This window comes from Cyprinodon variegatus, unplaced genomic scaffold (genome assembly GCF_000732505.1).
Source record: "Cyprinodon variegatus isolate N-32 unplaced genomic scaffold, C_variegatus-1.0 Scaffold330, whole genome shotgun sequence".
In the NCBI taxonomy this organism is placed as follows: Eukaryota; Metazoa; Chordata; class Actinopteri; order Cyprinodontiformes; family Cyprinodontidae; genus Cyprinodon; species Cyprinodon variegatus.
In genome coordinates, this window is record NW_015150783.1 from 317,883 (window position 1) to 340,032 (window position 22,150).

The window sequence follows — 22,150 nt, forward strand, 5'->3', positions numbered from 1 at the left end:
TTAGCAAAACAAAACTGCCATTCTGTGAAAGGTCCAAGTGTCAAAGAGAAAGCAACATATTAGGAAAACAAGGTGAGGTTCAGAATAAACAGAGTTTTTAACATGATAAAAGCACATAAATTAGGTTAACGGTCGCAAAAATAACAACACATCTATTCAGCTGTCCCCCAACGTAACCTTTTGTCTCATTTTAAATCTTTACATTGAGACCGAAAAGCAGAAGTATGCAGATAAATATGAAATATTAAATCCCGATTTCTACCTATTGTTTACAAATTTATCAGTTATTACAAAAATTTACCAGTGCTGGCAACAATGATAAACATATGAAGGATAAAATAAACAAAATTTATTTATTTTATATATATATATATATATATATATATATATATATATATATATATATATATATATATATATATATATATATATGATAGAGAATAAAATAAAAACATAAAAATTGTACCTATTGTATTTGGTTTCCTGAATTTGGGATTGAAAAAAAACACATTAACATCATACAATATATCAATATATATCATATAATAAGGCTAAAATATAAGTAAAGTTGAAAGCAAATAAAAAAGAATAATATACCTATAACCTATTATCAAGTCAAGTTTTCTTGGAAATTTGTGTTTATTTCCAAAACCAAACAGTTATTTCTTAATGCCTTATCCAGCTATAATGTTCTGAAGAACGCACAGAGGCAATACCTCAAATTTTGGAACCTCTGTGAATGATAAACATCTGCTTGGCTATAATAATTTTTTTAAATCACAGAGTTCTATCAAAACAAATGACACATATATGACTTAAACATGATAGAGAACAAACTGTCATGTGGTTTTATAAAGCAGAATTATGGGAAACAGCAATCTCCCCTACTGTATTTGCAGCACTCTTCATATTTACTGGCAACTCTAGTGACATTGTTCACAAAGCCTTAAACAAATCTAGCTCATGATAGGCTACAATAGCAGCGTCTCACATAAACATTTTTTTAGTTTGATAAAATTTATTCTATGGTAAGAATTACTTACAGGATTAAAGAGGCCATGATATTCATATAATCAGAAAATATATATTTCTATTATTTCTATTTTACTTTTTTATTTTTTTATTTTGATAGTTTGCATGCATTTTAAATGAGTAATCGGAGATCAATTTTCTTTGCCATTCTTCAAAATAGGAAAAGACAAGAGTATAAGCCATTAAAAAGGCAGGAGATGGCTGAAGAAAGCAGCTACACTCTGAGAAAAAAAAAGTAAAACAATTAGAAAAGTTACACATCTTGCTGGATTAAGGTCCGAGTTAGTCTTTTCACCAAGGATAATGTTTTTGCAAACATATTAATTAGGGATACCAATAACTGTAGGGGCCGTTGTTTTCATGCATTAATGCACATTATGCATATAACCATCCAATCCTTTTGCACTACATAATCCTATTATGTTTAGCACATTACATTGTCTTGCTTCTGAAATGTACTATATAAATAGACTTGCCTTTTGCATCCACTTCCCTATCATTGGGGTGCCCCCACTATTTTCACTGATTACTAATTTCACAGCCTTGCCTTTTGCTCCCCTAAATGTGTACTCAAGTTCTGTTTTTTCTCTAATCTTCATAATTAAGCCCTCTGAGATGCTATGGATAAATTACAGACTTGGTCAGTAAGAATGTAAAGAGCTGCTCCCTGTCTTCTGCTCTTTGGGTCTTTCTTATGTTGGATGTTAATTAGATTTTATTTTTCTATAGATTTTTATAGAACCCATAAATGTTTATCCTTCTGAGTGACATTATGACTTGCTTTGCCTGTGTGGATGTGCAGCCTTGCTCGGGTGTTAGTGGTTGGCTTTTTTCAGATGACAGGTGCAAACTGGGTGACTGGAGCTGGTGCTGGGACTGAAGCTCTGCTGAACCTCCTCCCTTTGCTTCACCGGCTCTTTAAACTTCACTTCCTCTCTCCTTTTTTCCACTTCCTCTGTGTCTCTGACCTTCCTGACCTCTTGTCGAGGCGACGACCTGACGTCCCTCCCCTTCTCTCCCACCAGAGCCTTGGAGGGCACACGCAGGTGTTTGGGGGAGGCTGGACCCTGAATGTGGACCCTCTTGACGTGGTCCACAGGATAAGTTTTCTCCTGGGGCTCACTAGAGTTCTTGCGAGCTCCAGTTTTGCCAGCAGTATGCTTCCTGGGAGGGTTAGAAAGGGGCTTGTAAGCTTCCAGCTTGCGCTTATGGCTCATGGCGTACGCACAGCAAATGATGAAAACCAAAACAATAAGAAGAGAGGTGACAACAATGATGATGAGAAGGTTCTCCTGCAGGAAATCCACCACTCGGCTCAGAACAAAGTCTTTTAGGCGGATCATGGTGGTGGTGATGGTGTTGCTGAAGCTGGGAGACTGAGTGGCTGCAGTGACATGAATGGGCGCTCTGGTGGAGAAGGAGGTTGGGAAAATGAGCTCTGGCTCTGCTTCATCGCCACTGCCGTCCATAGATAAGTTGTAGAACAAAGGACTGCAGAGACACTGACTGGAGCAAAGCCAGAGGACAGTCACACAGGAAACAGGAAAAGCAGAGAGGAACTTCATGATGGACCGCTGGTCCTAAAACAACAGCAAGAGCAGGTATTTAAACAAAAAAACATACAACAGTAGGGAATCCCTGTAAAATCAGTTAATTGACTTAATTGAGGAAGCTCTTTAGACAAAAATATTAGTTGTTAGCATAAATTTGTATACAGGTGAGTAAACAATACATTTCTACTGAATGGATAAATTCATTATAATTTTGAAACATAAAAAAGTTTAATAAAGAGAACAAAAAAAGCATGAACAATCTAAATGAACCTAACAAAAACTATATTACTCATTATAGATATCTAAAATGAAACATAGGAAAAACGAAATAGAAATAACTATCTAAAAAGAAAGAGGAGAAAACAATGGTTATTAAAATGCACCTTCATTTTAAACTAATCCCATGCATGCACAGTGATATAAGTTCAGCAGCTCTGGCCCTGCTAAAGGATATAGCAAATAGAACTAATAATTAAAGAGAGTATGTTTTTCTAGAGCGCAAGTTTAGATTACCCAAGGGAATAACTATGGAGGTCTGCTTGGAGCTGATCCCAGCATTTCACAGAGAAACCAGGAGGTGGGAACCTTCAGGGTGTTTATGCTACTTTGCATCATTAGTTAGAGGTGGGAAAGGGTTTAAAGTTTGGTGTCACCTGAGCCAAACTTTAAAGAAATTTGAATGGATGAAAGAATAATGGGCAAAATCCTTACTTACAGTTTCATTTATTCAAAGTATTTTTTTTTTCTTTTTGTTAGCCACACTTATTGATAAAGCTGCACACTCTTTTATGCATTAGTGCATCTGGTCCCTTTTTCTGAATCTATTTGCTTCTTTTCACAATAGGATGTACTCTGGATCAAAGTTATTTCTCCTAAAATAGCCATATAATAGACGATTGTTCTTCATGCTAGGTCTGGTTTTGAGTTCTTTTCTATATAAAAAAAAAATTTGATTGTTCCTCTACACTGTCAAACTTGCTTGCTCTGGATGAATGATTGCTACTGAGTCAACCAATCAATGCAGTTAGCTGGGCTTACATACATAGACAATATAAATCCAAATAATTTGAAAGATCACCTGAATTATACTGTGTTGCATTATAGTTTGGAGGGAATTGTAATTAAGGTGTAGTTATCTGACTATACTGGTGACTGTATTGGGCCGTTAAAAGGGAGTTTTCCTTTCCACTGTCGATACAAGCATGCTTGGTGTGAGGGATTGCTTTCAAGTCAATGAGTCGATGGAATCAGCTGGTTTTCCTTAGATAGAAAACTTTGAACCAATCTGAGTGTATGATCTGGTTGAATTTTCTCTGTAAAGTGACTTTAGATGACGCGTTGCGAATTGGCACTATATAAATAAACTGAATAGAATTGTATTGAACAAAAATGGATTCTATGTAACAACTAGCTAAGTATATTTTAAGAAAGGTTGGGAAATCGATATTTTATAAATAAATCTAATCTGATTTAACTCAACTAAACTGAATAAACAATAACTTATTTGTGCTAGAACATTTGTTTTTACATCAGTTAAACTGTATTAACTGAAGTATTATCCATTAAAGTAACTCAAAACCAGAAAATGACCCGCGTCTTTATGATTGACTGCTTTATGACTGCAGTTTATAAACAGAACTGTCCTTTACCTCCCCTACATTGCACAAGGATTTAGCTTGATAGAAGTAATCTGTACTTTTTCAGAAAAATAGACAAAGGAAATGTCGACAGAAAAACTATTTAAAAAAAAGATGGTGTAATCTTTAATAAACAACATGAAATGATTTTGAAGTAAAAAATAAAGAGAGAAAATATAGACAAAAAAATTGTGTAAGATATTAACTAAAGTAAATATGAAGCATTGGTTCCTGGACTAAACAGCTTTTAGCTGCTGTTTTCCGATCAACACACCTGCAAATAGTTTTTCTTGTTTGAGATGTTTTGATGAGATATTTCTTTGTGTTCGAATGCAGCTGTTTGCAAAGCATCCAAAGTACTGGTTGGGAAAACTCTACCCTCATCTCAGTCCTGGTTTGTCTGTGTTTTCTGCCTCTCCCTGCTTTGCACCAGTTCTATTTCAGCGTAGAGTAGCCATTACTTATCTGGGGTGGAGACAGGGAGTTTGGCCTTATAATTTGTAAAGTAGAGGGAGGCCACCCATCCACCACACCAAAGTCAGGAGGGAGCCATATTCCAGTGGGAGCACAGAGGCGTGGGAGACCTGTGGCTATGGTCTCTATATTTACTCTGGTCACCAGCTGGTGTACACCCACCCAGAGGAGCTCAGACCTGAGGAAGATATTTTTGTTTCCAGGAAAGCCTGCAACTGTGAACATATCAACTGACTGAATAAACTCTCCGGCCAAATGTTTCTTCTCAGTTTTCACTGAAACATCTCTTCCCCGCAAAAAAAGACTCCAGCTAATGAGTCTGCTATTATATAAGCTCTGATTTACTCTTAATACAGAGTATAACTAGAAGGTGCAAAGCTATAAAACAAGCCTCTAATCAGCATCATGCTGCAGTGAAGCTGCTGCAGCTTTGACTGTTCCTACAGAGTGTGGACCCTCCACTTCTTGTGTGGTCAAACATGCAGTGTATATTCCTGCTGGATCACATTGTGGGCTGGGTATTCATCCTTGAATGCACAGCTATACAGGGCCGCTCTTCCCCTCACATCCAGTAATTACTGCTAAAATTACATTTCTAAAATATCTCTGTGCGGCTGAGATTGCCACTAAGTCACTATGTAAGAGTCGAACATGTGGAAGTCAAATCTGGCACTGTTGCTCTTTAGAGCAATGCTCCAGTTTCTCAGCTTTTGTTTCAATGTGTTTCCATTGTCACATTACAACTTAATATTTTTATTCAACCCCTTTTACCTAAACCTAAATATGACGCAATGCAACAGAGTCCTAATACAGAAACCAGTAGATAGAGTTCATCTTTGTGTAATTAAACCAGCGGTCAACAACTTGTGTGCTACATAAATATGGCCTTTAAGGATGAGTTGGGAGAAAGCAGCCATTTAGAAAAGATAAAAAGTTTGCTTCAACCTACTTTGGGAACACAGTAGAGAAGGGGCTGTGGATAAAATGAAATCAGTATTTTACTTTTTAGCCTACATGAGAAACTGGAACTGATCACAGACACAAGCAATCAGCTAGAACAGAGCAGTCTACCATGAAACACTGTGGCAGCTTCATGTTGAGGTGTTGGAACAGTCCAGTCAGTTATTGTGTGTTAAATGAACAGGACATTTGAAATGCTGTCCAGAGGCTCTCTATGGCTGATGTGACTGAGCATGAGCTATTTGCAAAGAGAAATATGCAAAAGTTCAACGCTCAAAACTGGTTGTGACAAATCCCAAAGATGTTCACTGATAATTGCAGAGAAAGGAGCTTCTATAGTATAGGAACAGAGGGGGCAGACAAATGCATGCCACACTTTTCTATTAGTATTTGATGAAAACAATAAACAAATAAAAACTTTGGGAATTTTTCTTTTTGCTTTGTGTTTGTTAATCACATCAAATTCCAATGCTTGTTGCTGTGAGGTGAAAAATTGTGAAAAACAAAAAGTTGTGAATACTTTGTTGAGAAAACCTAAATACCAGGGTCTTACTAGGATTTGAGAAAGATTTAGGGTCAAATATTTTTTAGAAAGTTAGTTATGCGTTGAAGAAAAACAGGTAATAAACCATCACAAAATGCAATTCGTTCGGTAACCTTATTACAGATACACATGTGCCTGAAAAACACAAAAAATACTCCTGAAAGAATCCTGTATAATCACATATAGTAGGTTAGATTTTATTGGAATATAAACACATTATATTTTATGTAAATTTTGGTATCTGGACCAAACAAATATTTAGAATCACAGTTATGTTGCATAAGGTATTAGATGTGTCTCCTTGAAGGATAAAAAGGGTGGCTCGTATAAAAAAATAAGCAAACACGTCAGCATGAACACAGTCTACATGTATGGTCAAATAATACAGTTAAAAGGTGTAAAAATAATTAAAATCATGGTGAAAATATTTCCTTAAAATTGATGGTTGTTATAATAACAATCAACTGTGAATAGCTTATAAACTGAGAAGGTTTATGGTGCAACATATTTCATTTTAATGACATATTTTCATTAAATATTCCTTATTCCCCTTCCTGATGCAATCAGAATGCTACACTACCACAGAGGGAAACAGTATAACTTAATTACTCCTGATTAAAAGTATGCATTTAACATTAAAAATGTAATTATCTTAACTTTATTTTGACTTTTAAATCCCTAGTGGTGAGTTGATTTTAGGGTGAAGGGGTGTTAAATACCTCAGTTGTCTTTTTCCTTCATTTGCCCTCTTTCCTTATTTTGCTGTTAACAATGCTCTTCTATCTGCTTTTAGGAACTACAGTCAGCTTTTCACAACTGCTCATGGATAATTATTGAAATTTCCATTAAATGTCAAATGAGCCAAAAATGATTTCATCAATCAATGCATCCAGGATGTTGTTACAAATTATGTTGGCAAAAAAAAAAAAAATTCGTTTAAAGTCTGCAGATAATTGTCCCAAATTTTAAAGCGAAACTTGTTGAGCTTATAGGCCGTCCTTTCTCAAAGACATGCAAACCTGTTCCTGTTGCTCAGCCCCTTTAAACGCATTACAGTAATATGGTTAAAAAAATCAAAGCTAATGCTGAAGATTTATTCAAAAATACATGTGAGCTATGTGAGCTGCTTTACTAAATGATAACAAACTTAGCTACAGAATAAAATAATAAAAAACAACAAAAATAATATATATTTTTATGACAACATGGGGGACACACTCAATTATGGTTGAAAAGATTGAACAAATATGAAAAACACAAGACAGGAGCTACTTTACAGCCACACATGATCAGAACAATCAGTTTTGCAAGGTCTTTTCTGCAGAGTCCTGTGGTTGACTTTAGTTTTTTTTCCATGTGTTATACAAGGTTTATTGAAAATTTCAAGGTGGGAACTTAAAATGTTCTGCAATACTGAAATGACCAACGATTCAAAGAGCTGCTTTTATAAAACACATCTTACTGAGTTATTTTTCTAAGATCTCTCTAGGTATTTCTGTTTCAACACTTTTACATTACACTGGGCAAAAAAAAGGGAGACAGATGTTCAGCCAGTTGTGTTATAGAAAACACATGTTCAGCCGCTATTCAAAATAACATTTTACTAAATGCATCAAAGCTACATGTGTAAACTAATTTTATATCAGGTTGAAAAGAAAAATGAAAAATTTTGTCGTACATCTTGGCTTTTTCTGATATGTTCAATTGTTAATGTAATGGATTTCACAGATGAAAAACAATGTTGTTTCAAGCTCAAATATATTTCCATCAAACAGCTGACAGATCCGTCCTCTATAGTAAAACAGAGTGAAAACATCAGCTTTTTCAGTTTAGATTTTTTACTAGATTAAAATCTGTCCAGGCCCTATATGCTCTACCCTTCTTAAAGAAATGCTTACTTTGTGATAAGATTATTATCATCCAAATAATATTTAATCACCACAAAGATTACTTATAACAGATGAGACAAAAAACCTTTCTAACAATATTATGTCCACCTTTTGATTCTTTGTGACAAAATAAAGTAGATTTCCTTTTCTTTCTTTCTGTTCATATAATACATTGGGAAACAACATTTCTATATTGTTACATGCCAAACTCTGCTGATTTATTTTCTTAAAGTTTTAAACCATTGCTTCTATTAATAGGGAACTTTTGTTATTTTATTCTTTTATTAAATATAAAGACAGGTGCAACGTCTTTTAAGCTCTGTGGAATATTTAGAAAATCCACAGTATAGGTGAAGGACATTGTTTCTATCAGATGGTTTTAACAAGCAGTTCTAAATGTTTTATAATTCATAATTGTTATAAAAATGTTTTTAAAATCAGTAAGTCAAAAAGCAAAGGTTACAAAAACGCCTCAATTAAAAAAAACCTAAGGAGTGTTTAAAACATTCTTTAAAAATACTGTCATAACGTCACCAATGCTGAGACTGAGTGTCTCATAAGGACAGATGTTGATCGATTAAATATTTTTAGAAAACAAATTTGTGAACAGAAAATGTATAAATCATATTAAAAAAAATAGATAAAAAGCTATTTTATTGCTATTTTTCTCTTTCTATAACACCATGCAGATGACAGGCTTTTAACACTAAAATAATTAATGTTTTATAACATTTTTCCTGAAATTTCATGAGTTATTAGTTTTATTTTGACCCAAAAAAGCAAGAAAAGGCAAATATCAGATCAAAAAAGAACTGTCTGTTAAAGGAAAAATGAATAAATGTTAAATTCATACTTACAGAAGGTCTGTTCCTTGAGCTGTCTGATGGGCAAGCAGATGCAGAGCAGGACTGAGACTAAAGAGAAAAAAAGAAGAGACAGAGCAACTAGAAGGAGAGAGTGAGGATAATTTACTCCTCCCTGCAAAGTTAAACTTAGATTTTTTGCTCAGCTCTAAAATGTTTCCTCGGATCTAATTGATGCCCAGCCTTCTATCCTCAGGGTCTCCTCCCTCCTTCTCAGCTTTCCATCCTCAGCCTCTATTTAACTTTATACAGGAGCCATTTTGGATCTTTGACTTTTAAAAAAAAAAAAAAAGATGTCTCTATTAAATGTGGTTATTGTTTATATTAGCTGGACAAATAATCATCTTAAATGGAAATATTTTAAATTAGGAGTTTATTTCTGCATATTATAAAGGCTTTTTGCAACCCAAAGTTAATGTAGTAATATAACAAAAGGTGCGCAGATCTCATGTTTTAGCGGGAATAGTTATTTCTGGGTTTGTTGGGGTGAGTCTGACCAAACACTACCTGCCTCCCACCAAGTCCTTTCTAATTAAGACTGTGGCGATTACAGCCCATCTCTGAAAGACGGCACATGGGGGGGGGACACCAGTTTCCTCCCAAAAACACACACAACTGAGTGAACATATACATTTTTTGGTGTCCTTATCTCTGAGGGTGGATTTTTTATTTCTTTTAAAACAATTCATGTTTCTTTTTCTCATTATTTCAGGTTTTCATAAATTTAAGGGTCAAGATGATGAGCACTAATTTACCTTAAAACATCTTTAGGTTTAAACCATTAACCATAAACAGAGCTTAGGGATACCAGAATTTTAAATATTAAACAAGACATCGAAAAAAATAGAAGCTGCTCAACTGTTTAAAGTACATCAAATACAAAAAGGATCAGCTGTAAAAAGAATCTTACTTTATTATAAAATCAAAATCTTTAGATATTTTTGCTCCGCACATCTTTCTATAGACGGTGCCACTGTAGTGTGCAGATATACAGGCCTTTTGATTTATCTAATGAACAAATATGACATAAGGTCCAACATAGCTAACGTGCCTAAACTGAAGAGCCTTGGTCGGACAAAATGTATAGCTTAAATAAAAAGACACTCATCATTTCACTCTCTCAGAGTGTATTAAATGATATTTTATTAGAATTTTTGGTCACATAGCAAACCATTGATAATTTTAAACAATACATCTTTAACAAAAGGTGTCAAGATGTTGGAAGTAGCTACTTTAGGTCAATTCTACGTAGGAAACCATCTTTCTTGCTTTCTTTTTTTTTTTTTTTTTTTATAGTGTCCTGTCTGGCAATGTGGCAATAGGAATAATTGTCTTGATGCCAAAAAAGAACCGAACAGCTTTTTCTTTCAAAAGTGTAGCAGTAGTGCTATTGCCATAGTCTTCTGTTTGATTTATGTGTATAAATAGCTTTATTATAAATCATGCAGGGAGTATTACAGATTATTTGGACACTGCAATGTAAGTAGAACAGGAAAGGAATAACAGAAAAAAGGAGAAGATTAAAGAAAGAGGAGCTAAAAGGGAGATAAGAAAAAAAGATCTTCTGTCTGATTCATCGCCTGCAAAGAGATGTAAAAAGAACAGCAAAACCAACGGATATAGTATAAGAGATACAATAAATTAACACCTTGGTACTATCGCTGAAGTATAAGTAGTACTATTTAATCTGACATGTATACTGTGGTAGCTGAAGATAAGAATATGGGCTTGCTGTATGGAAGTGAATCTCTAAGTACCTGGAACCAAGCACCTGCAGTTGTTTGTGAGAGAGCACTTGTGCATGTTAAGTTTCCAAAGAAAAAATGCTCAATAGTGGTTGTGGAGAGCCGAAGAGGCGCCCCCTCCCAGAGCACTAAGGCCAGCGCCGGTGGACTCAAAGCCTCAGACACCCAGACGGACCCCAATCTCGGTCCTCTCAACTTCGGAAATAATTTTTATAATTACGCATTGAATTGGTCGATATGGACCATATAGTTGATTGAAGTATAATATTCTCACCTCAAATGATCATAAAATCCACTTTTATTAAACAACAGCAACAGAAAAGATAACTTTTAAATTTCAATGGAGCACTCTATTGAAAGCTGCTGCTGCCACAGTGCATGCTACTGTTCAATAGTTGTTGCCATCTTCCTTGTTGTGCTTTCTCCAGCGTCGCACAGCTTTGTCGTCACGCCCTCAAAACCCTGCCCGCTTTGCGTCCAAAAATTCAAAATACATCTCTGCGTTGTGATTGGCCTGCCAGTTCTAGAGCCTGGGGCATTGATCAAGGCTAGACCAATTTGCAGGCAAAAATGATTTAGGCCACTGGCGGGTGGGGCTAGTTTACTAGGCTAGGATGACCCAATAAGTGAACCTCAAATCTGGATGGGGGCAGGGGAGCGGTGTCACCACCACTCTAACCCATCTAGTTCCTGCGTTGGGCCTGGCCCCCCACCCCGACCAGACAACCCCCAACAAAAGCTGCCCCCCGGGGACAGGGCCCACATGTCCTGCATAGGCCACCCGACCAGAGCCTTTGTAGTTCTCTCCATCCAGCCTGCCCGTCTCTGCTGAAGAAAACCAAAATCATGATTCTGCTCTATTCGTTTCCAAAAGATGATGCGATGTTCAGGGTGATGATCAATGTTGTTTTTTTTTTTTTTAACCACACTCTCATACATATGCCTCAAAAAGATAAATTAAGTTTTCAACCTACCAGAAAGACTTACAATACATTTTTTTGCTTCCATCAAAATGTATAGCAAACTAAATAGTAAGGTTAACCAGAACATCCTGATACCTGAATGCCCCTCCACTGACCATCGACTTGTTATGGTCTCAGGTCAGTCCTTTAAAGTACCTTAGTATAAATAAATCAGAGGGAAGGAGTATCATCAATTGAAAACTCAAGAAAACATGTCAGTAAAAGTGAAATGAAGGAAGGAAAGGAGGAACATTTTATAGTATTAAAAATATAGCAGGAGAAATGAGAACTGGAAGGAACAGAAAGGATGAAAAAGAAATACCCAGATTTGGAATTACAGGACCTAATTCTGAACTTTCTATTTACAAAAGAGTATTACAAGGAATTAGATAACTGCTGGGAAGAGGAAACAATAGAATATGTTGAGTGTCTGAAACATGGCAATGACAGAGGATTCATTAGAATACAATTTGAAAGTAAACTGCAAATAAGCCTATGGAGAAAAAAGTTTGCAAATTCATATGTAAAATACCCCCAAATTAATAGAATTGAATAATTTAATAGCTTATATACAAATATATACTGATGGCAAATCAAACCTCCATTAACAACAAATGGGGGAGGTAATGCAAGCTTTTATGCAAACCCCCAATAACTAGGGGATAAAGAAGAGGAGGCCCATGAGGAGAGGATACAGAAAAGTGCAGTCGTGTTGCTTTAGGATTATCTGCAAATTACATACACACCTTATCTCCTTTGTGGTTAATAACTTGAATATCTAAGTTGTAGAGTAACAATTGCCAATGACTGAAAAACAAATGTATTCTTTGTTGAAATGTTCACTGGTTTTCTGCAAACTGTTTGACTGTTTGCTGAAATGTATTTTCTGCAAACAGTGAAATGTGTCANTATTATTACCCATAGCTCACACGACCACAACCATAGCAAGAAAATATGTATGCATCCATATACACTACTCAAAAATTAAAGGAACACTGTAATCAGAGTATAGCATCAAGTTAATTAAACTTCTGGGATATTGATTTGGTCAGGTGAGTAGCAGAGGGGGTTGTTAATCAGTTTTAGCTGCTTTGGTGGTAATTAAATTAACAACAGGTGCACTAGGGGGGCAACAACGAGACGACCATCAAAACAGTAATGGTTTTACAGGTGGAGGCCACTGACATTTTTTCACCTCCTCATCCTTTCTGATTCTTTTTCACCAGTTTTGCATTTGGCTAGGGTCACTGTCACTACTGTTAGCAGGAGGCGCTACCCGGACCCTACAGAGGTTGCACAGGCAGTCCAACTTGTCCAGGATGGCACATCAATACGTGCCAGAAGGTTTCCTGTGACTCCCAGCAAAATCTCAAGAGCATGGAGGAGATTCCAGGATAGGCAGTTACTCCAGGAGAGCTGAACAGGGCCGTAGAAGGTTACAACCCATCAGCAGGACCGGTATCTGCTCCTTTGTGCAAGGAGGTGCAGGAGGAGCATTGCCAGAGCCCTACAAAGTGACCTCCAGCAGGTCACTGGTGTGAATGTCTCTGACCAAACAATCAGAAACAGACTTCACAAGGTTGGCCTGAGGGCCCGACGTCCTCTAGTGGGCCCTGCACTCACTGCCCGGCACCGTATAGCTTGACTGGCATTTGCCACAGAACACTGGAATTGGCAAGTTCGCAACTGGTGCCCTGTGCTTTTCACAGATGAGAGCAGGGTCACCCTGAGCATATGTGAAGGACGTGAAAGGGTCTGGAGAAGCCTCGGAAAACGTTAGGCTGACTGTAACATCATTCAGTATGACTGGTTTGGTGGACGGTCAATGATGGTCTGGGGAGGCATTTCAATGGGACACACCGACCTATACAGGCGAGACAACGGCATCCTATGCTGGAGTATATACCCCAGGACCCCATCCGTCATCTCATTAGGAGCATGCCACGACATTGTGAGGCATGCATACACGCACGTTGGGGCCATACAAATGACTGAATACCATTTTGAGATGCAATGAAATTTCAGCAAAATGGACTAGCCTGCCGCATCATTTTTTCACTACTTTTTGGGGTGTCGTTAAATTCAGCCCTCTGTAGGTTGACAATTTTCATTTCCATCAAATGATGTGGCATCCTTTTGTTCCTAACACATCACCCACTCCATATCAGCATAAATAAACATTATTTTTTGCCCAATTGAGATCTGATGTATTTTCAAAGTGTTCCTTTAATTTTTTTGAGCAGTGTATATAACGAAGTTTAAAATGACACATTGTGATTTCTGGATAATTTTTTTTAGATCATGTCAAAGTGGACATGCATCTGCGATGACAATTTCAGGCCCTCCATCAGTTCTAAGTAGGAGAACTTGCAAAATAGTGTTTTCAAATACATATTTTCAATCAATGTATGTGTATATATCTATAAATGTATAATTTTGTGTTCTGCATAGTTTGCATGTTCTCTGTATGGAAAATGCAAACTATACATTTTCAACCAGTTCAGGTTTTATATATAAGAGCTTTAGACTTTCTCTACATTTAATTAAATTTTGTTCTTCATAACTCTCTTCCAGTAGGCTGTTGTCCTACTTTGACATGTATCATCCATGTACATGTCTGTCGCATAATGACGTCCATAAGGCTAAACACTGTCTGGATTCAGCACAACAGTCCTCAGCACCTTTCCTTGACCCTGGATAGTCTTCTTACTGATGACCCTGTAAAACCTTAAAGGATAGAAGCTTGGAGCGACAATTTGAATTATACTGAATCAGCCCATGTGTAGATGAATTGTCCCCCTGGTGGATAATAGCTGTAATAAAATGTCCAGCAAGAAATGTAAGCCTTGTCCTACTGAGCTAATTCCACTAAAATATAAACAGCAGTCAAAAATACATGATTCAAAAACAATGACAAGGCTCATTTTAAAAATTCTTTATTAATTTTCTTATAATCAATGTCCAATATTTGAAGCAAGGATTATGAACAAAAAGAAGCTGAGCAGACCTCACCGAGGCTTTAATCCTGGTTGGTTCTTGTCTGATCTAGTTTCTCGATTCTCGTATGCAATGGAGGTTCTGCTTTTTTGATATGGTGGTATGGCAAGGTACAAGGGACACAAACAAGGGGGGGGAGGGGACGTTTAAAACCCATCACCCATACAAACACCCTCTTCAGCACATCCACAAAAAAACAAATAAAACCCCAAATGATTCCTGATCATATTTACACAGCTTTCACTCATTTTCCTAATCCCCAATTACAAACATACACCTATCTTCCAGCGCCACTTCCACCTATAGTGTCCCTTTAAATTGCTGTTAGATACTAAAGTTCTTGTGCCAACCATGTAATTAAATCTACAAGGTGGCAGCCTCATTAGATATCCTGTTAATGCACAACACTCTGCTCAAAGTGCACCTTGATGGCCACTGACTTCTAAGGCCATGTTACAGCCGGTAAATTCTTGGCTTGAAATCAGTTTAAAAAGCGATTTTTATACCCGTACCAAGAATAAAAATGTCAGCATGTCAGTGGCTCAATGCTTGGATTAGACAGAGCGATAATGCTGCCTGGTGTAAGCGTCAGAATGACTGGCAGGACTTCATGGAGTCATCCAGCTTGGTGACAAACAGCACTTTAGGAACAGGGTGTGAGTATAAAGTATAGCACCTAAAAGTGGCTTTAAATCCAGGCACCTTTCAAACCCTCCATTCGCTACACATCCTCCAGCACACTTTCAGGGTTCCTCTATGGCACTTTCAGGTCTGTACAGTGTTGACTAACGAAGGCAAACAACAGACTGAACCATTAATTCATCTCAGCTTCCCACAGGGAAACAAATCTAAAACCTCACGGGAACAAAAAAGAAAAAAAAGATAGAGCTTCTGTTGGAGCACGACAACAACTCCAGTGAGACAACCCAATGGTTCTGGAATCTGGAACAACTACACTGATTTAGAAAGTCTCAGGATCTAAAAGTGGAAGTGCTGAGAGGGATACAAGCACAGCTGGAACAAGAAACGGGATAAAAAAAGAAAAGAAAAAAAAGGTAAGTGGTGTCTGAACGGTTCTGTTTTCCTTAATCTTAGGCAGGTCTTGAACCATCGTTATAGCTTGAACTGATAACAAAGCAGAAATATTCAAACTGACACTAAGGAGCTCAAAGACACGAGGCATGTGCTTCTTCTCAGGCTTATAACTTCCATCATCAACAGCTTCTTTCATAATATACAGCTTTATCATAAGAGGCTCTAAAATAATCAAATCAGTGTGTTATTTGATGGCATTTCATCTGTACTGAACACACAGATTTGGGTTTACGGATAAACAAAAAAGTGAGGAAAATACCACCCCCCCTCCACGAAAAAAAAAACAAAAATTACTAGAACCAACTACACATGGGTTTAGCAAGACCATTTACAACAAACTCTGACTTTGGAAGCTCAGATTCCTGCGGGGAAAAAACCATGATGGAAACAAAAATGCTCAGGTTGTTCTTCCCATGTGAGGCACACAATGCAAAAACTGAGCGGCCAGCATCAGAGTCCCTACAGCAGACTGATTACAGAGAGAGGAAGCTGGAGGGTTTTTCTTGGTCCTTTCTTGAAAAGTCAATAAGATCAGTGGAATGTCCTTTTCTGCAATAATTTCAGAGAGCGTGTTCAGGTATCAAAGGGAAAAGGTATGCATCTCCACAAATAGTTTTTTGTGCCGAGTTAAGAAAAAGCACAAGGAAGGAATGGATTCGTTCAGATTCAACTAATAAAAACCTTTGTGATTTGGAAGATTGTCTAGAGATTGTTCAGTGTTGATGGGAAAACTGGAATGTATTTTCTTTGAACACACCTGACATGTCTGTCATGGTTTTTACTGAGGTTACTTTACCTGTAGTTTTTTATAGAAGTGAAATGATTAAATTCTCCTCTTTATATAAACAGTCTACTTCACCAAGCTTCACTGTTTGTGTTTGAAACAGTCTCACAGAAAAACAAAACAAAAATACTGTTCAGGAGGCGTAAACAATTTAAATTTGGCAACATTTTTGCTTTGTGACGTGCTAAGATGAAACACTGGCACCTACTTAAACATGTATAGACATTAGAGAAAACTGGAACTGTTTTGGTCAGTCAGAAATTGGACGAATTAAGACCTTTTTTTAATATAACTAGGTGAAATAAAAGACTGACAGAATAAAAGGAATGTTCTTTGATGCCAAAAAACAAAAATATTTTCTGCTAAATTAACCAATTCCTTCTTATTCCACCTGTGTTTAACTGAGGGTTGGGATTTTGTAAAGAAAAAGTTCATCTGGAATGTTGCTGGGGATTGTTGGTTGCCAGGACCAAACGCTGTCAGAAACAGACGATTGTTGTTCCCGCTTACCCCTCAGCTAAAGGAATGTCCTGGATTGTAATGGTATTGGGGAGTGGGCTGGGGGGGGGGGATAAAGGGTCCTTAAATGGCAACTTTGGACATCTGTTCTTCAAGTTTGATGATTCGCTTCTCCTGACTGCTGATCAGGTCCTTGAGGGATTTGATTTCTTTCAAGATCTCCTCCATCTTTGCTTCAGATTTCTGTGAAGGATGAGAGACAGGTGAGACACTTAGCATCTGTTTAATTGAAAACAGTGACATAATAGACCTACTGACAGTTTATTTATTTTTTTTGGCTGAAAACGATTCCAACTTCCCTAGGAGTCTTTTATGAAAATGTGATTTTATTTTCTAAGGATTAGATCATGTAAATGACATCAGTTCTATGATAGATGTAGTAGTTTTGTATGTAATCTGTGTTAGACTTTCATTTAATTTGTAGTAGGTGGCCCCAGACCTGTAGATGCTCTTAAGTACATTTATAGAAGAGAAAGAGCTGCAGAGGAAAAATGTCTAGTTCCAATACTGCATTTGTAATGGTCAGAGTTATACCATACACAATAATACATTAAAGTACAGTAATGGTATATTAGAGCAGTTTAAACTGGCTTGGGTTTCAATAACATGGAACCCACTGCCAGGGTATCGCTTCACTTTTAACCCTAGTCCAGATTGTCTTTTATTCAGCTGAATTTCTGTAGACAATCATAGTGTAGGGCGGACAATTCAACTTCAAGAATCCGATTTGCATCTCATTCTTAAAAAAGATGCCCTAATATAATGAAATTAATTCATCAAGTGTATGTGGACATGCTACAATCAGCAGATCTTTGGTGTGAACAATACCAGAGCATTGAACATGATGGCAAAATGCAGCAATTAGATAAACCTTAGTAAAAGATCCGCATTGTTTAAAGCTACAGTGTGTAATAATGTCAGGGATTTACTGACAAACTTTATATATCACAGATAAATATGTTATTTATTATAATATATATGAACTGAAAGTCTGAGTGGTGCTCTCTGTGCTCTCTCATACTCTATGTGCTGCTTAAGAAATAGCCTTTTATAATTACAAAGGAGCGAGTTGTGTTTGTATGGAAACATATCTTTACATGGCAGCACAAAGCTGACAAACTAGTGACTATATACATTACACACGAATGGGACTATGGCAAGTAAGGCCTTTATAGAATATTTATCCTACACAGAGTAATAAAACACCATTTATAAAATCCTCTATCTAAACCACTTTTTCTGTGCTTGGTACATGGTTGTTTTGGTCAGAGTGTCCAAAACAGGGGGACGAATCCCCTGGACAGCAGAGGTAAGGTGAGCAATGTGAGCTCAGACAGCAGCAGTGGAAAATGATTGCGAGAACAAACAGCTTGATTTCCCACGCAAAAACATTCCTAATGCTGATAACCCTAACCGGGATGAAGCGAGCCAGATTTATTGTGAGGCTGATAAAAGTTGTTATACAATACTTACAATTGATGGAGTTGAAGAAGCAGACTTGTTGGCAGGGCTGGAGTTCTCCGCGTTCTTGTTGACCTTGCTGTCCAGAATGTTCTTCTTGACCACTTTGAACTCTCGGTTCTTGCCAGGGACATAGCCGTTCTTTAGGGATATGAGGATTGGGTCTCCATTCTTCCCCTCGAACCATTCCTCTGCCTCCAGGGCAGGGTCTGGTCCTGCTGTGTCTGGGTACAAGTCGTCCTGGAACAGGTCCGACTAACAAGGAACGAAAAATATATTTAAAAAAAACACTTTCTTTAACAAGACCAGCAAAAAAGAAATCGGGGGGTGGGTGGTTGACTGCATTGTATATATAAGACTGTTTTCTCAGTCATCACCTAGGTTGTGACTCACCTTTCTTGGTACAGTCATTACAATAGGCTCACACTTTCTTTCATGCAGTTTATAGAACCTAAAAACACACAAAAATCATTTGGTTTACTCATAGTGTGGTGCATTACATTAAAAAACAGAACGTTAAATTATGTCCATTAATATGACTTTACTGCCTCCTAGTGGTCAAATGCTTACCTTGCAATTTCACACTTATTGACATCAAGGCCTCTCTTGGGCATGTAGCCCATACCCCTCTGAGGCTCCTTGGTGACAAAGGTGTTGAGGAAGTGAACGTATGGAGCCTCATCTGTGATCTCAAAGTAACGAATGCTGCTGTCCCCCTGCAGAGAAAAAAGCTGAGTGTTTATTTCTGCTGCTAAAAAGTTTCAAACAATGTCCGGCTTTTTTGGCAGAAAAGAAAAATCACCTTCCCACAGAGGTAAACAACATTGGTGTCTGGATCATAGAAGGGCAGCAGTACTCCATTGCTCGTGTCCATCTCATTGACAGTCATTGGCTCCTCCATGTTTTGCTGCAGGAATGGAAGAGAGAAAAAAAAAAAAAAATCAAATCAGGGCTTCACAGAAAATGTTATAGGTTTTTTTGAGTGCTGAGTCACATCTAAGACCAATAGATGTGACAATGTATGTAACAAAGAGAGTAAAAGTAATAGTAAATGACCTAGTGGGGAGAAGTCAGCACATCTGAATCGACTCACCGTGTTCCAGAGAGCCAGCTGTCTCTCACTCATGCGGCTGAAGCCGGTGGTGAGGATGTTGCCATCAGACAGGAAAATGGCTCTCATGGGTCGAGCACCCTCATGCGCCTTCTCCTTTTCCTGTGAAGCATGAATCAGAGGCTCATGATCTTCATCACCTCTCATGAGTTTGCTTTGATATCTGCCACATGTTCAGAGCGAGCTCCAGAGAAAAGTTTTTCCACACATTTATATTTTTTTAATCCCTTCTTTCCAGACTTAAATGTCAGGGACGCTTGCTTGCTCTCTTGACTATAACTCGATAAAAAATGTTTATTTTCTTACCATTGTTTTAGCATCAACTCAAAGACACAGAAATGCAAAAGTTGTAATACAGAAGATTAAGCAGTAGAGCAAATGAAGCAACACTATATGAATTTCTCGAAAGCCAGATGATAATAGAATGGAAACATTTTCTCTTTGTTATTTGTCTAAGCTTTGTCAGAATTATAAATCGCTGCATTTAAAATTAAACCAGTCAAAGACTGTACTCAAGGAAACTTCTGACTTATTTTTGAACAATAGATTTAAAGATTTAACAGCTAAATAGTGACATTTAAAATGGAACAAACTGTACAATGAAGACAACCAGTGTGAGAATGTGCTGCATGTGCAGTAAATTTGAGTTTCGATGTCCTTTTACGACTTGTTTGTCATGTGTTTTTACTTCCCAAAATGTATTTATTTGTTCTTGCTCAACATCCTCTTGTTTGCAAGGATCAGACATCTTGTTTAAACATAATTGTGCAGGAAAAAAAGGATCTATTCTTCATCATAGTCTTTAAAAACCACCCAATTGTATTGCAGCCAAACTAAAATTCATTTCAAACTAATTCAGTGTACAAAAACAAAAATCTGTTGGGGAAAAACATATTTGAAAAGGCCTTACGGCAACAATGGTCTCCTTGCGGGGATCAATGACACGGATTGCCTTATCCTTGCAGGAGGTACAGATAAGGCTACCATTGCGGTTCCAGCTAACATTATAAATGACATCTGGATGCATGTCCTCCAAGGAGATCATAGCCTCTCCTGTGCCCACATTCCAGATGATTATCTGGTTGTCACAACCTGGAGAGAGACGAAATCCATTAGACAACATATACTGTTGATTTATTGCGTCAGCATCGTTATTCAATTTGAACTCTACAGTGATTGAACCTTTAAAGATCTACGGGAAAGCCAGGGCTCTTACCGGCACTAAGAAGGACGTTACGTGCTGTTGGATGCCACGTGATGATTCCCACACGCTTTGAGTGGCCTTCCAGAACCACCACTGGTTCAGACATCGATGACACAAGGCCATTCTCAGGAATCTGCCATACCTACACAGGACAAGCATATGTATGACTAAGTAGAGAAACACACCTACCAGGAATCATACCATTTAAATATGTCTTTAACTATAAGCTTCATCAAAAAGGAAAGTTTTAAGCCTACCCTTAAAAGTAGACAGGGTGTCTGCCTCACAGACATAAACCTAACATGTTAGAGTGGCACAGGTTATCCTGAGCTATCTCTATAGTTATGTTGCTTTATGCTTAGATTTCTGGAGGACATAGGGGCCCTAATTCATCATTCTGTCTCCATTCTGCAGAATCTGTTAGTTTAATCTCTAACATTATGCTCTCTCTGCCTTTTCTCATAGTAGCTTCACCTCATCTGTTCCTGTTTGGCTTTGGCAACACCCTGGAGAGACATATCATCTGCCATCAACAACTTTTTTTATAGATGTTGGAGATCAGCCTGTTTTTTCCAGTGTAGCCCTGTTTCTCTGACTGTGACTAGCTGGATGTGCCCTCTTCATCCTCTGACATTGGAGTTGGCTCAGAGCTCGTCTGCCTGGCTGTGTGTTTCCTGGATGAGGCCGCCTTTTATAGTTGCTGTTTGTATCCCTGCTTCTGTCTCCTTGAACCCCAGTCGGCCTCGGCAGATGGCCACTCACACCGAGCCTGGTTCTGCTGGAGGTTTCTTTCTGTTGAAAAGGGAGTTTTTCTTCTCCACTGTGGCTACAAGCACGGCTAGTGTGAGGAATGGTATCCGAGTCAATGAGTCGATGCAATCAACTGGTTATCCTTAGAAAACTTTGAATCATTTTGATTGTATGATCTGGAGAACGGTTAAGTGCCTTGAGATGACATGTGGTGTGAATTGGCACTAGGGGTGGAACGGTTCACAAAATCCACGGTTCGGTTCGATTCACGGTTTCGTGGTCACGGTTTCCGGTTCGATTCAGTATATGTTGATTGTTACACCGAAATCCCATAAAAATTGATGAAATGAATGAAAAAATCCCCCAAAAATAATAGATTGTAATTATTTTAAATGATCCGCGGAAACCCTGGATCATATCCGTATGTTTTGCTGCTTTGAATTTAATACTTTTGCGCATGCTCTCTACCATCTCCAAGGGACTCAGAGCGGAGCGGACGGAGGGAGCCACAGTGGAGGCCGTAGGCTTTGCTTTGAGCAGCCGGTCTGGAGCGCAGCAGGGGTTGCTGAC

General features: G+C 37.7%; 2 protein-coding genes across 2 annotated transcripts in view; both read right to left on the minus strand.

The window, feature by feature from the left end:
- Window positions 1-439: 439 nt before the first annotated feature.
- tmem119 (transmembrane protein 119) lies at window positions 440-9,086 on the minus strand. Its single transcript, XM_015385015.1, has 2 exons — window positions 8,947-9,086; window positions 440-2,612 (listed from the first exon to the last, which is right to left on the minus strand). Exon 2 carries the CDS (start codon window positions 2,595-2,597, stop codon window positions 1,848-1,850), a length of 750 nt encoding a protein of 249 aa, XP_015240501.1. The 5' UTR covers window positions 2,598-2,612; window positions 8,947-9,086; the 3' UTR covers window positions 440-1,847.
- A 5,575-nt stretch (window positions 9,087-14,661) lies between these two features.
- The window catches only part of LOC107091240 (coronin-1C), a 42,303-nt gene continuing 34,814 nt past the window's right edge, over window positions 14,662-22,150 (minus strand). Inside the window, exons 4-11 of the mRNA XM_015385051.1 lie at window positions 20,843-20,972; window positions 20,537-20,718; window positions 19,609-19,728; window positions 19,318-19,422; window positions 19,086-19,231; window positions 18,909-18,966; window positions 18,528-18,770; window positions 14,662-17,237 (exon numbers count right to left, since the gene is read on the minus strand). Of these exons, the coding sequence (XP_015240537.1) occupies window positions 17,118-17,237; window positions 18,528-18,770; window positions 18,909-18,966; window positions 19,086-19,231; window positions 19,318-19,422; window positions 19,609-19,728; window positions 20,537-20,718; window positions 20,843-20,972 (1,104 nt within the window). The 3' untranslated portion in view covers window positions 14,662-17,117. The remainder of the gene's footprint in view (window positions 17,238-18,527; window positions 18,771-18,908; window positions 18,967-19,085; window positions 19,232-19,317; window positions 19,423-19,608; window positions 19,729-20,536; window positions 20,719-20,842; window positions 20,973-22,150) is intronic.